At 34.6% G+C, this 16,548-nt stretch overlaps 1 protein-coding gene across 1 annotated transcript; it reads right to left on the reverse strand.

Moving 5' to 3' along the window:
• Positions 1 to 379: 379 nt before the first annotated feature.
• Positions 380 to 15,257, reverse strand: LOC147386679 (uncharacterized). Its single transcript, XM_086424083.1, has 12 exons — positions 14,559 to 15,257; positions 12,349 to 12,551; positions 12,057 to 12,254; positions 10,128 to 10,199; positions 8,750 to 8,845; positions 7,337 to 7,416; positions 7,044 to 7,119; positions 4,226 to 4,436; positions 2,501 to 2,697; positions 2,123 to 2,225; positions 1,400 to 1,489; positions 380 to 1,186 (listed from the first exon to the last, which is right to left on the reverse strand). Exons 1-12 carry the CDS (start codon positions 15,085 to 15,087, stop codon positions 432 to 434), a joined length of 2,610 nt encoding a protein of 869 aa, XP_086280209.1. The 5' UTR covers positions 15,088 to 15,257; the 3' UTR covers positions 380 to 431.
• Between the last annotated feature and the right edge of the window lie 1,291 nt (positions 15,258 to 16,548).

Genomic DNA, 16,548 nt, shown 5'->3' on the forward strand with positions numbered 1-16,548 from the left:
GCGAAAACAAGAAAAAATTCGAGCACAAACCTTGTAATTGAGCACCAAAGAAAACGTTGTCTTTTATTTATTTTTTCGATACTCTCTTATTGACATTGGTGGATTGAGAGAGTAGGCCTACTCATGGCCATAGAACACAACTTTACTCATGGAACACAATTTTTTTTTTGTTTATTTCAAATTATAGTAAAAACATTTAATCTCAGTAGGATAGTTTCAATTAGATAAGTACAAGTTTAGAAAGCGAGTGTTCTGGATAAACGCATGAGTTATACTCTATTTGTTTAAAAAAATCATTCAAGACCAGGATGACTTACTCGAGTCATCTCAGTATCGTTCATGAACAAAATCTGAGATTTAAACTTTGAGCAACCAAGAATAGAAAGGAAAGAAATTTATTAATACTAATGTAGCTTAGCTCTGCATATATTTCAAGCTCTAATGTTGAAATATACCGTGTAAGATTCATCTCGTAAGCTTAGCAATGGCATCAACAAGAAATTCCTGTTGGATCCCTTTGCCACAAAACTGACGGGATGATATTCACTGATTCCTCTTATTAACTTAAAGCTTGATGCCTGAGCGAATCCAGCATCTGCATGCCTTGAACGGCATCTGAGCTTAGTACTAGTGCCAGCATTGTATTTTACTCCACTATAAACAAAGCAACCTTTCTTGCCTTCCAATTCCAAAGAAATTGTGTCAGCCTTCCCATCCAATCCTGCAACCACTCGGAACAAGGATGACCCCTCGTGACCAACAACATTTGCAACTGTAAGATTGTCATTTGGTCCCTGTTGCACCACCGTCATCCCCGGAAGGTCAAAAGGTTCTAACATGACTGAATTTCCAATTAAATCACTGGATGATGCTGATGATGATTGAGAGGGATTCGAATCTTTGAAGATGAGCCTGAAGGTGGCATGGATGGCAGAGTTAGTGCCAGACTCCGGAAACTTCTCCATTGTAATTGAATTATTCGAATTTGCCAAAACAAAGGTTGCATTGCCGATTTTTTGTGTAAGAGAGATCAACTGAGAATTATGAGAGGTTGGAATCGCAGTTGTCCAGTCATAAATAGATCTAGCTTTCCCAATTTGGATGTCCCAGTCACCACTGCTCAGACCGGCAAGAAGATAGGGACCATAAAGAATTGCCTGGATTGAAGCGTACTCAGGTCGGTCATCTACGTGTTGAATTCAATGATATAGTTAGTAGATTCAAAGTAAAAAACGATCATCGCCATACTTGTAGGACCAAATATCTGTCTTATGACTAATATTTTCCTATAGCCTTGCAAATAAAGGAGATATACACAAATTGGTGTGGTATAGAGACATATTCAGTATGTTGGGTGTATCAACTTAAAAAACTAATTGAACATCAAAAGGATTTCTACCTTTTATTGCCTCTGTCCGTAGACTGATCAGCAGTTGCAGGATCAATTTATCACCAGGACTCCATTTTCTATTGACTGACAGGAAATTACCTGCTCATGGGAACATCAGGATCGTTAGAAAACTATTTTGCTTTACTACGCAAGTGCTACAACTTTCCCTTCAATGCAAAGGGCAAGGGATTACACACACACACACATATATGTATGTGTGTGGCAGTTTATTCAAAAATGGATTTTGACAATGCTATTGAGCTGAGATCACGATGCATTTTCTAAAACAATTGAAAGGTGAAATACATGTCCGGAAGATTTCAACTTGTAATCCACTTTTCATAGGACTAGAAATATATGTAATGATCTGATTAAGTAGAGATCATCCTCACAAAAATCTGATCATTTCTAGTCCTATGAAAAGTGGATTATGATCTGAAATTTTCTGGACATGTATTTCACAATTAAATTGAAGTTTGAATTTGTTAGTTTTAGAAATTTCATGGTGCCTCAATATAGCATTGTCAAAATCCATTTTTGAATAACTTGCTACACACATATACAGGTATTGAAGGTGATCTCCATTAAGAAGAGATCATCCTCATAAAAATCATCTCCATATGGCCATGGGTCCCTCATAAGCATATTACACATCAAAATTCTCAAATCTATATGTATAATTTTATTGTGGAAAATAGAATAAAAGTCAGAAAATGGGATGGTAGTTCATACCAGGAGTTGGTAGACTCAAACTCTCGGCATTTAATGTTGCAGTTGCAGAATTTGCCCAAAGAGGTATCCTCAGGTTCAAAGTTGAAGATTGGCGTGCAGCCCCCTATATAAGACATACAACCAAAAATTAATTTACGTATCAAACTAACAATCTCTTCAAATAACTCACAAATCCTTAAACCTAAGGCCAAGAGGACCTCGTAAGTATAAAGAAAAATATTCTTCTAATTCGCAAGTTTTCTTATGTTGATCCATGGTGACCACAAATTATCATACAACAATGTCTGAATTGCAAGATAAAAGTGGAAAAGAAAATAGAAAGCCAATTTCCTTCATAAATGTAGATTAGATGGAATACATGCAGCAGCCAAAACGAACCTCATTTGCAGAAAATGTCAGCATCACTTTAAGGAAAGGATTCCATGAAACTATGGGTTCTACTTTTTGATTGAGCAAAATTTTTCCAGCTTTCCAGTCAAGCGAGCTTGATATGAGCTGTATGATGTAAAGTGCTGGAATTTTGCCCACCTCTTCGAAGTATATGGAATCTCCTAGCTTTGAGAATGACTCAATTCCTGGATAACCAAGATTCAAAGATCTGAAGTTACCAAATATGTAGAGCAGTGAAATTAGATAGAAATTAGATAACCAACACAAGAACCAAAAGACCAGGACCAACCTTCATTTGGAAGTCAAAGTATACAAGCAGTAACTTAATCAAGCTTGCCATATCAAAAAGTTTTATGGATGTGGTTTTTATAAGTAATTAGTCTCATGACTTAATATACTTATATTACGGATCCACCACATGAAAAAAAACAACTTGCATCCAAAGCAACATCTTCATTCTATTTTATAACAATCGCGGAGCTCACATCTATTTACGGGTACAAGGAAAACAACGGTGCTCATGTTCTTAACTCCACGATTTACCAAGGTAAACTAGGTAGTCCTAGTGTCAATAACCTAAAATTCCTCTTTTGGGGCTGAATTTTGGGCCTTGTCGAACAATTGCAATGGGCTCTATAATGGTCTGTAAGTGGTCTGGACCATAAACTTAAAATTTTCAAGATTTTTGAACAAGGCTTGGAGATTTTTCTCACATGTGGCACCATATGATTCTGAGAGGCCAAATGGTGTGTGAATATTAAGACCACGTGATGGATCTTGACGCCATGAAGGATGCTGGAGCATCAAAGGACCAAGGAAGCCACATGAAAATAAACAAGTGAGGGGGACCATACCATGACTGATGGAAAGGGACAGGTGGCTGTTCCCCATTGGACAGGAAGGTACGATTCAGCCAGCGCCTCTGACAGATCACGTAGTAGAAGCAGTACTTAAGGATGTTGAGAATGTGAGGAGCACACCACTAATGGGGCACCACCTGGCATCCATAGGCATAGTGGACGCAGCACCAATAAAGCTGTGCCAGCTAGCAACTACCACGTGGCAGCCAAGGATTGCATGGAAAAGCTATAAAAGGGGTGGTGACTCCACAGTAAAGGGGGACTCGGACTGAGAGAACACATGCAAAATGAACACAGCTGGCACTTCTAGTAACACCCATGGTTTTCAATACATGATATGATATCGGGCATGGGTTTGATAATACAACCTATGCATTCATCATATTTTTCCTCGAGATGAAGCCACACTTATAAGTTTTAAGTATTTTTCCTCGACTCCATTGTTACTAATGTAGGATTCTCTAGGTTCACTTTTGTACCAAACGTATTCAGGACAACTAGATTTGATACCAAAATGGATGAAGGATGGGAGTATAGTCTGGTACCTAAAATTTAGTGTTTATAGTCAGATGATTTTTAACAACGTATGGACTAGGATTTAAGTTCTAGGGCTGTTTTAGGGTCTGGAAAGGGAAGTACAAATTTGGGGTTCATCACAAAGCAAAATAATAATAATAATAATAACTCACATCCAAAGCAACATGGTCCTTCCATCATAAAAATTCAGCACTACAACCCTTAGGTTGCATGTTCAATCTCAGCTCGGCATCTAAAAATAACATATAGGAGACTACTAGGGGGAATTTCGAATAAAATATTTAGTAAACCCAAAATATAAAAATAAGGCACATACCTGTCCCATAACAGCACCAAAAGGATTCGAACTTTGTTCCCCATCCATGGTAGCTTAGGGCCTTGGAATTTCCAGGTCCCAGAGGAAGCATGTAAATCATCACTCCAGGTTCCCTTCCTCTCTGGATGCTTAGCACACCATTTGTTAGGGCACGCTCATAATAATCTGCGTAGGCCATTTCTTTGGTCCACTTGAACAGGTGCCGAGAAACCTACATAAAATGTAAAATATGTTCTTAACATGAAATACTGAAGAACTTTATCAGCCAAGCATGGAAAAGTTGGACGGATGTTGGTGCTCTAAATTAAATAAAGAGTAAATAGATGATCACTAAAATGTAGATCAAGATTACTTATTAAAAGAAAAAGGAAGAGCAAAACTCAAGATTAATCCAAATTAGTCATCCAACCAAACTTTTTTTTTTTAGAGATCTCAAAAAACTCCCAATTCTAATCATGTATCTCAAGAAAACCAAAATTGGATGGAAGAACCCCACTATTCTGTATTGAGCTCCATAAACGCTTTCGATGGAAGGAGTGGGTTTCCGAAGTGGAAGCACGCAAGCTTGGTAGAATATTAATAGTATTGCTAATTTGTCCACAAAAGAAACGAAGTTTTCTCCTTTGAAAATCAACCACCTTTCTTTTTCTTTGGGAGGGGGGTGTGATTTATTCAAAATCTTTTTTTTTTCCTTTACATGTTAATGCACTAATCCAGAACCCTTAATGATGAGAACATCAAAACTACACAGTTTAGAGTTTACTAGATGAGGAGGATAGAGACCCCTGCACTATCATTATGGATGGATGACAATAATTTGGGGTAAAATTAGAGGTTGGAGTAATGATTAGAGGTAGAAGACCCCATATGTATAACATTGGAAATGATCCACATTGAAAAGATGTGTATGGGCTGCTATTGGAGCAAGGAGAGCTATTGGGACACATTTAGATTAGTTTATGTTTTAGTTTTTTTATAATTTTCAGCCAAAGACTAATTTGTTATTTTTTTTCAGACATGGGTTTATTTGTTATTATGCGTTATTTAGGAAGTTCTAGTTAATTAATTATTAGTTAAGTTGTGTTATGTTTTAATCTTGGCTATAGGTTGATTTTCAAAGTTAAGAGTTACAAAGAACGAGTCAACACATCTTTACAAATTGTGACCATGTGGTGGATCTTTCATAAGCTTTTGGCTCATAAAAAGGGTTGTATAAAAAATCTCAAATGACATCATCAAGAAGACGTTGCAGGAATCGGAGCATATTCTCACTCGTTCACAGCAAGAAACAAACCCAATTAGAGTACAAGAGGCAACTCAATATTTTGTTTGTACACTACAACTTACGTCTCAAGATGAAGTACCTAAAGAAAGGTGAGGAGGAGAAAAACCAGACCTAATTGGCTGATATACTATTCTAGGGGCATGAGTGGGGCCCATTGTAGGAGTTAAGGATGTTGGTGAGCCTGTGACGGACAATATTCGTATGAGAGATTCTATTGCCACGCCAACTTTTGCTAACACCACCCCAAGTCATATGTAAATAACCAAAGAATTACACACATCTTGGGGGGGGGGGGGGGGGGGGGGGGCGTTAGCAAAAGTTGGTGTGGCAATAGGAGCTATTTCTTTGTATGTCGAGTTCCTATATTGGCTCTTGATGCCCATCAACAATGTTGCCTATAAGGTTCTGCTCCTATAGAAGACAAGACTCATGTTGATTGAAACAATGATACATGTAGTAAAAGAGGCTTGAGCCCACTTATCAAAGAACAACATTGGAAATACCATCCAAAACAAGACCGTGATGCAATTTTGAATTTCAGGAACGCAGAAGTAACAAATCATCATTAAAGATTATGATTGGTATACACAGAGGAAGATGAAGTTGCTTACTTTAGGCTAAGCCAGAAGGTCGAACCAATTGCCTAGGCATTGAACTATGTGAGTGCTAAGAGTGCTGACAATTCCCCCAAATCATCGTACAAACACGAATATTGGGAAATGGAGTTGGTTTACACTATCGATTTCATGGTTACCCCTATAATTTATATAGGGACGCACTGAATGACATGAGAGCAATACCTAGGTTATTTTAATTTTACATAGCACACATATAGAGATAGGGGCTTTAGTGAATATTGACCTCCTCAGACAAGAAGTCTATCCAAATTTGCATTAAATAATACTACTCACACATTTCACTTTTATAAGGGCCCTGTTCAAGATGGACACCGCTGGTGAGGAGCACAAATCCATGTGGTATGACCACAAGTCATTAAAATATGGTACTGATGAATACTAAGGTTTAAGATCTCTTTTCGATATAATGTTTTGGTCAGGAGAAAAACCGACACAGTCTCAACCGTAACATTTCGAGAAAATTTGAAACTTTCCCAAAACATTCGATGTTTCGGAGTTAATGTTTCGTTCCGGTCTCAACTGAAATTGGAATATTCTGCCAACCATATAACATAGTTTTTTTTCGGCTCTTCGAGGCTTAATAAATACACGTGCCAACCATACCAAATGCACTCAATCTAATTTTTCTTACTTATTATGATTGTTTACTGTAGTTCGATTGACTTATGAGTGTTCATTCGCACCTTTTTATCATGTACTAAGATTTTAATGCATATTTCTGTCATTGCCATAAACTTAAACAACTGTTAAATATTTTTGTTTCCAGGCTGACTGAAATATACCTTGAAGTCAGAATATAAAACCATGGAATTATATTATCATATAATAATTCTTCTGTAATGCAAAATCCATTGTCTCCCTCAGAATATATAAATAAGAGAGCATATGGGCAAACCTTCAACATGTTGTAAGTAGTGCAGGATTCTTCATTTTCTGTCTGTAGGGTGTCTACCAAACGTTTTGGGTCAGTCCTGCACATATATTGAGGCAAGGAAGATGATAAAACAATAAAGATTAAAAAAGATCTTATATGGAAGTACCCATCAAATTATGGGATAAAACCAATAGCTTATGATTACTTGTTTCTATTCACATTCCAACAATGTACACAAAGTTTATCAAGGAAGTAGGAAATACTTATTTATATAAGAAAGGGGATCTATACTCAAAATCTGCCTAGACAATTACCAGTGTTCTCTGAATGATGTTCCTCCTGTTGCATAGCTGTGAGAAGAGTTGACAATATCCATAAAGAATGTTCCCATTGCCTACCAAACAAAATTATAGAACACATGGAGTTTAAAAAAACATTAAATAAATGGTGGGACAGATTACATGAGAAATTGAAAGTTGAAGGCACATTCGCAGAAAAGCAATTCTTTCGAGAAGTAACTTAGTTATCCACAAGAAAGATTGTTACAGAATTTCTATTCCTTCATTGAAAACTAAAAAACTCAAAATTCCCAAACACATTCAAAAGAATGGCTTGCAAATCCCTCACCATGGACTTGTTCTCTACATGGAAAAAGAATAAATACATCTTTTGAAAACACAAAATTTGTTGTCAAAGTTGAAGCTATTTTAGCCTTTAGAAAACATAAAACTAGTGAACATGAGATGGAACTCTTCACAAGAAAAAAAGACAAAAAGAAAAAAAGAAAAGAAGAAAAGAAAAGAAACTTAGAACATATTTAAAGAACATTTTAGCTTTAAAGAAGGAACCCTATATAACAAAATGTTCTTTAAATACATCCTTTGTTTCTTTTCTTTTCTTTTCTTTTTTCCTTTTCTTGTGAAGAGTTCCATCTCATGTTCACTGGTTTTTTTTATTTTTTGAAGGCTAGAACACCTTCAACCTTGACAGAAAATTGTGTTTGGGAATTTGTAGTTTGTAGCCTGTAAAGGAATAACAATTGTGAAAGATTGATTCTGTCATCTTTTTTGTGGGTTCCTAGAAAGCATTGCTTTTCTCTGAATGAGCATTCAACTTTCAATATATATTTGTGTGTGTGTGTGTTAGGGGTGCAACATGGTCCGGTTCAAACCAAGAACCGAACCAAACCGATAGCTTTGGGGTGGTTTGGTTCGGTTTGGAACAAGTTGCGGCTCGGTTCCGGGTTACGAAAATGGAGAACCGATCAATTTGGTTTGGTTCTCAGATCAAGCATGTATAGAACCAAACCAAACCGAGAACCGAACCCCTATGCAATAAATAAATATATATGTATATAATAATTATTATGAATGATTTTAGGAGTTAGGACATAGATTAGTGATCTTTTATGAATAAACTAATGAATTTTTATGGACAGATTTGTGATTTATTGTATGAAATTTTATGTTTATTTTTTCATTAAAAAGTATTACTTACAATTTATAGAATATTGGCAATCCATAGAACCAATCTGAACCAAACTGACTTTAATTTGGTTTGGGTTGGTTTAATTCCAATGGAATTTGGTTCGGTTCTGGTTCTTATTCGGTGGAACCGACCTATGTCAGTTCAGTTCCAATTTGACCTCAAACTGAACCAAGTTGCACCCCTAGTGTGTGTGTGCCCGCACTTTCAGATTGTAAAGTAATTGGTGTTGAGCCATTTACCTTAGCAAGTGGATCACCAGTAACTTCATATCGCATTTGAGATCCAATAACTACCGGGATATGTGTATTGGCATGAAAATTGGAAAGGCTATCAGCCTGCCAGAAACATAGAGAAATTTTTTAATGGAACATACAATAAGAAAAAAATGGTGACAATTTAGGACCATTTTTTCCTTTAAAGTAAACACAGTGAATTTAAAAATGGGCAATCTTGTTGATTAAATTTCTCTACAAGTTAAATCTTACATTAAAAGAAGATAATATACCAAAGAATAAACAGGATAATCGAGACACTCGGGATTTTCCTTGGGAGGTATCGGGAAGGAATTGGAATGTCATAATATCGATTCATACAGAAGAAAAGGTTCTCTATTGATTCAAACGCTGTACCTATGGGATAGAGGAAGAGGAAAAAAACCGAAGATATTCTGATGTAAAAACACGCAGTTCCTCACATAGTTTTTGATAGACCCTCATTCCATATTTTATTTGCCGGTTTTTATGCGTTTTTTTCCTCTCTTTCACAGTGTTTATTCATTTATTTTGAGACTGAAATGACTCCTATTGGTTGTACATGTTAGTTCTTAAGAAAACTGATTATTTTGCTTTTCAAAATAAAAAAAATACTTGGTAAAGAGAAATTTCATAAAGATAAAAGGGTCAGTAACTTAATGGTACGACCCTGATCGTAACATGAAGATCAAATCGTCAAAATAAAGTATAAGGGTGAATAAGATATGAGATTGATCTGATTAGGGGCAGATGGGACCTCAACCAATTCAAGATGGACAATCACCTAAACCCAAAAGGATTTTGATTTTAATAAATTTTCTTGTCGATCTCCAAATCAGAATACAAGAGGTATTTATAGATAAAAACCCTAAATCTAACTAACCTGATTCTATTCTAAATTCATCATGATCCAAATCTGATTTTATTATAAATTCACCCTAATCTAAATCTAATAAAATCCCTAATCTAAATCCTAATCCTTAACTAATTGGCTACCGAGTAACATGACTCATTATATTATTATACTACCAATTATTAATATCTAGGTACGTAACACTTAAATAAATAACATATTTATTGAATTGGTGTGGAAAAATCAATGGTTAACTGAGGAACATAACAAATGTCTAAAAATATACTTTTAAAACTAATTTACTTTTCACCTGAAGAACAATAATTTTTGTTTTACAGTATCTCAAGGGCAAAGGATAAACACTTATATAACAAAGTGCATCAGAACTGCATACATGTATGCACATGCTTAACCAAGAATATGAATTTATGACATCATTTATTATAAAAGCAACTCATGGAAAATATCTCTAAGCCCAAACAACCAAGAAAAAGAAAGAAAAAAATCGATCACCTGCATTGCAAGCAAACCTAGAAAGCATGGTTTGTCAAAAAGGTGAGCCAACACTAAATGCTTTTGGTCTCCCTGCACAAAGTTCAAATGCATGGGTAAATTCAAAGCCAACCACAATATTGAATTTTTTACATATTTCCATGAAATATAATATACCGAAATAATTCCATTTGTTCAATGTCTGACATGAAATTTAATTGACGACTATAAATATTTCAGTGACAATCAATATTCATTTTATGAAATATTTTGGTGAATAATGACTAATCCGACCGAAATAATAAAATTTTAGGTATAAAAATGCAAGACATTTAGTGGAAATGTTTTGGAAAATAATATAGTCAAAAAGAATATTGATAAAAATTGTAACCATAAAATAATTATAATTTCTTATAGAAAGGACTTGCAATTATACAAAAAAATAATAATATATATTAATAAAAAAATTGCACACAATATTCATCCATTACCATAAATGAATGATTATTAGTTAGGTGTCTATATCTTCTTGTTTTTTATGAATTTTAAACATATTAGCAAGTTCATATAAGCCCTTACACAATCATACATGTTTTAACTAGTTGGATACATATCCAAAAAACAAAAAATTTAATATCATATAAACGCAATAGTACTTATTAGTTTCTTTATTTAAGCAAGTGTTTTAAATATTAAGGTATATGTTGTTAATGTAACATTTTCATTTTCATTTCCATGTAGAGTACTATTATTTTTCATCATCCGACTCCCACAAACCTACATGTATGTGTAGCAGAATGTTGTTGATATTTATTTCCACACACCATATAGATAACTACTACATTTTAATGATTTAATAGGTGTTTTAATGGCTATTTTATCATTTTCCACAATATTTTTGTCATTTACACAATATTTCCAAAACTTGAATTAATTTTCAAACTCGTGCAAATATTCCCATTTACGGACTGACCAAAATAGACACCAAACATACATAGGGGTATATTCTCAAAGCAGAAAGTTCATTAAATAAACTATCAATAGTACACATCTTAAAAGAATATTATATCACAAAACAAAATCTTTTAGCTTAAAATGAGCATTAGAAGTATTTTAGTATAATGAACCCTCGTATAATATAGGGTATTTTAGAAATACCCCCTATTATAAATTGGTGATATTAGGTTTACCCCCTTGTGAAATGCATGATTAGGTTTGGCCCCCCTGACCGTAAGTCAACATTGCGTTGTCTTTATGATCTAATGGTGAAATTTTGATTTTTTCCAAAATTCTCTTTAAATACTTAAAATAAAATTTGGAAAAAATAAAAATTTTGTTGTCAAATCATCAAGAAAAAGCAACGTTGATAATCTTGCATTTTTTTGCAAGGTGGTAAACCTAATATCACCAATTACCAAGGGGGTATTTATAAAATACCCTACAATATATACACAGTTTCTTTGGCTTACTAATAAGCATACAAAACTGAAATTTTAAACCTCGCAGATTTATTTTAAACCTCGCATATTATAAATCTTAAACTCAAGACAACCTCCAAAATTTTGTTCGAACTCAAGGAATTATCAACATAAAAAATGCAATGTTAATAAATATACATGATGAGCACCAAATATAAAAGGCAACAGATGGTGCTGCACCCAGAATGCTGTTGGAGTAGAAGAGACCCATGAAACAGGACAATGATGTCGACCAACATTGTTGTCCTCTTTTGTGAAAAATAGTGGAATTTTCCACTTCTATAAGACAGAGGTCCCCTACTGACCCTTTCACAGGAGAAAATTAAATAAGATCATGTTTCACATTTCATATAATTTTAACAAGGTACATAGCAATCAGTCTTTGTGGATGCCTAATTTAAATAAGCCAAATGAATAATTAATTTGTACCAGACAAGAGTGCAAACTCATAAACTATATAAATTAGTTTTACCGTTATGCTGTACAGCTTATAAAGTACATCATTCATGCCACCGGTTTCCTCGTTAAGTGACGTCCAATGCCTCTCTATACTGTATTTTAATATGACATTACGAACTCGGTTGCTGAAGTAATCAGCCATCCAGATTACCATTTTTAAAGCTTGAGAGTTCCCACCTAACGAATATTGATCCAAAAGGCCTGCTAAGATCTGTCAAATTACATATGCATAAGGTTTCTGATATAGCCTTCAGACAAATAATAAAATTGCACACATCTAATATGAGACCAAAAGTAGACTCTACCTTGTGAATGGTATAATACGGTGCCCACACGGGTTTTATAGCTTCAAAACGGTCAAAAAACTCAGCTGGGAAAGCAGATAGATACCCAGAGTCCATTTTTTTCTGACATTCATAAAGCACAGAAACCACGGCAGACATTTTCTCGCGGAGAGTCTCGTTGTGAGTACTTGCCCACATTTGTGCTGATGCGCTCATGTAATGCCCTTCAAGATGTAAAAACAAAGTTGTTTGTCACAGATAATGTGTATCGCAACCTCAAGAAACTAGACAGAAGGTTGAAGTTGAGACATGACATAGAGAATTTTCCATTAAACCGAGAACCATGTTGAAGCTCATGACAAGTTCACTCTAAAAGAAACAGTCAGGTCATTCCAAATGCATTATCAATACCAATTTTACATCATGGAAATTTTTTTGGAGACCCATAACAATAACCATACAAATGTTTTATAGAAAAGCTCAACCATATAATGAGATGGCTATAGAGTGATGAAACAAGAACCCTTCCGTGATACGTCAATATCATGTTTCAGTTCTTAATGCAAGTAATATGAGTTAGGGCTAAACTATTTTATTAGTGTTAATGGAATGCTGAACTTAAGATTAAAAGCAAAGAAATGATTAAGTAATATGTGTATTCTTAGCAGAGGTGGAGCCAAGATTTTTGGTCAGTGGGGGCTAAGTGCTAACAATTGACAACCATAGTTAATCTTAGTTTCCTTCTATGCCAATGTTGGACTCATCACTACCAACGATGGTTGGAGAATAATCTCCATAATAAAGTTGCTAACTTGTAGGATAAACTATGTTTAACCTATTTTCACTTGGTTGACATGCCCCTTGACCTCAGTCTTCACCTATCAACTAAATTAAAAAAAATTTACTTTGAAACCATTGATTTGTCTTCCAAAACTAGTCATCTTGAACTTCTTGGATGTGATGAAGATAATTGTAACAATGATGAGAGTGATGACATGATGATGATGATGACAACGACGATGAAGATGGTGATGATGGTTGTGATAGTGATGAGTGATGATGATAATGATGATCGTGTAAGTGCATTGGGGTCGTTTTCAATTAGTCTATTGGAAAACACCAGAGGCAAGAGACATGTCATCATTCATCAGTTTAAAGAAAATAAGGAGGTATCTCAAATATTCAGAAAAATGTTGAAGGCTATATCATTATTTAAAAGCATAAAAACAGTACATGTCACTCCTAGAAAGAAGGGTTTCTCCAAAAATTTTCAAGTGGACCAACAGTCTCAAAGTGAACTCACAGGGATGTTGAGTGTAAAAAAACTCGGGTTATGTATAAGATCGATCAAAACATGGTGTGTGTGGGTGGGGTGGGGGGCTAAATATCCTATTATAGTTTTTTGTAAGTTCAGTGCTCCACCCTCAATTTGAAAAAACGCAGAGGCTATCTCTAATATCAATCAAAATCTAAGATCGTCGTCATCCCACAAAACATTTTTTTGACAACAAATTCTTTCCAAAATCATAAATGTAAAAAAGCACACTTATTTGTTGGATAGCAAACCCCTTATCCCTTTACTCCATGAAAGCCTAACAGCAGATAAGCTCTTCTCCTAATATTGAACAGAGGTACTTAGCTGCCAAACACATCTGAAGCTGTTTAAACAGCACAGAAGAATTAATGAGACTTTAAGTAAGATTCAGTAATTACCCAAAAAATCAGAAGGATGATGGTGGATGCTGTTGAATCAAATTCTCTCTTTTGTGTTCTTTAGAGACTTCTCTCAATACATATGAACTTTTAAATCTTCTCTGTGAATGCGGTCTCACTACCTTCTTAGAATTTTTTTTATCCAAATAGGGGACCGGCCCATTAAATCAGCGATTTTCCAATTAATCACCCCCCACCCCACCCTCTTCAACCTCAAGATTTTATCTCCTTCAACCTTCAAATCTCAAGAACAATATATGGTTTTAGGGAGGTTAAGTTAATGAATTTTGAGAAGAAACCCAAAAACATCATATATATAATCCCAAATTTTTCCTCAAAACTTTCTTTGATTTATCCGAATTCCCCCCAAACCAGTAAATTTTCGACTGTTTTCACAATCAACAAGGCCTAAAATATAATTCAACCAAATAATGTAAACTAATAAGAGCCCATTAATTTAAAAAAACATATATAATAAATTTAAAAAAAATAAAAAAAATTCAAGAAACTAAACGAACCTACGAAATGACCCCGAAGCTCGCTAGTGGGCTCCTCCCATCCTCCATACGGCTTCCCCGGAGTAAGCAAACCTGCAGTTTTTCTAAAGCTCCAAACCAAGCTATCAACATCTAACATCAAGAGGTACTCCAAATTCGTCTGTTGGGCAAACCCATGAATCGAATCTTTATCCAATCTCACATCATGTAGTGAGATTTCCTTAAGCAAATTTCCAACATTTCCTCCTTGATTCTTAATTCTTCGATACATCATTGCCCAATCGAATTCCTCCTCCTTCCTCCGAAACTTCCCTGGAAACAAATTCGCCCACTGAGAATCATCAGTTGGAATTACATGGTAATGTGCAAACATCTCATTTTTCCATGTTTCGTTCTTGGACGACAAGAGCTCATAGCGAAGAGTATGAGTCGAGAGCTGAGTAGGTGTGTTGGTGCATTCTTTCGATTCGACCAAACCAGAAAAGAATCCAGCAACAAAGATGAACAACAAAATCATCGAAAAATCAATAAAAATTGAATTTTTTTCCATCACTCACTATTATTTTACTCTAAAACTGTTCTGTATTACACGATAAAGAATGAGAGATCTAGACCACTATTTATAGGGAGTTTCGAGTGAGATTAAGAATTCAATAATTGAAGTTAAACTTAATAGTCTCGTGTGAAAGGTAAGAGTAAGACGGTAAGACTGTAGTCTTCGTGGAAACAAAAACAAAAAAACAAAAAACAGAGAGCGACAGATGAAATTCACGGAATTGGTGTCGTTTTATAGGGTTTAACCAAAAAAATATGAAATAAAAAAATTTCAAAATTTGAAATTGGAGGTTTTCCATAGATTCTCTGTTTCTAACAAGAAAATCTCAAACTGCTTTTTTTTAATTATTCTCTCTCTCTCTCTAACTATATATTTTCTCTTTCTAGTTTCCAGTCTCTCTCAAGTCTCAACTGTATGTATTATCCGTATAAAAATGTGGTAGAGATGGAGATAGGGAGAGATTGAGTCCGGATTTGCTGTTTAATAAAAATTGTGCCAAACTATTAAACGAATGGCGTGATGCCAACTGTAAAAAAAAACAGATTACTCAAACATAAAACCTTAACCGCAATTAATTATCTTCTCCATCAAATTTATTCCCACCCAACTAACTAGTTGATGTTGTTAAATACACGTTGCATCATGACATCGGTTTATTAACTTAAACAATAAAAAAGATCAATAATATTATGAGAAACATTTTTCTTAGTAAAATTTTAAACCTTACTAACACAGCCTTCTAAGATTCATTGATAAACTCATCTACAAAAAAAGATTTTCAAAATACAAATTTTATAAAACTTGTTCCAAGCTTTTGAAAATGGAAGACTACTGAACTTTTACATAATTTTTAAATTTAAAATTAAAATTCAATGATGAAAAATAATATTTTTTAAAAATTTTTATTTCAAAATTCATAGGATCTTTTTTTTCCACTATAATTTTGAAACATTGGATCATGTTTCTACGTGCCAGAAGGTGAGGCCAAGGACCCTTAGCAAGGGTAAAATCCTTACTAACTTGGTAAGGCTAATCGGACTCTAAATTTTTTGAAGATGTGGATTGGTAGTTGTACAAACCCATGCTACCTGATGAGGAATTTGAGGTTTGTTGGAGATATTTAAGTCATTTATTTATGTTAATCCCATAGTAGAAGATCGAGGTCAAAGAGTATCTCATCATTTTGGAAAGTTTGTTGGAGATATTTAAGTCATTTATTTATGTTAAGCCCATAGTAGAAGATCAAGGTCAAAGAGTATCTCATTATTTTGGAAACAAAGGGTAGGGGGCATCTCTAAAATTAATCAAAAGTACGTAGATTGACCAACCCACGAGAACATAACCTCAAATTGGTTTTTTAATACTATATTAACAAACCTGATATTGCACTTAGACTAAGTTCGAATCCGGTGTGTGGGCAATGATATAGATGGGGGTCTTTTCATCATTCAAAGA

Source organism: Akebia trifoliata, chromosome 14 (genome assembly GCF_017979445.1).
Source record: "Akebia trifoliata isolate Shusen 1 chromosome 14, ASM1797944v1, whole genome shotgun sequence".
Classification (NCBI taxonomy): Eukaryota; Viridiplantae; Streptophyta; class Magnoliopsida; order Ranunculales; family Lardizabalaceae; genus Akebia; species Akebia trifoliata.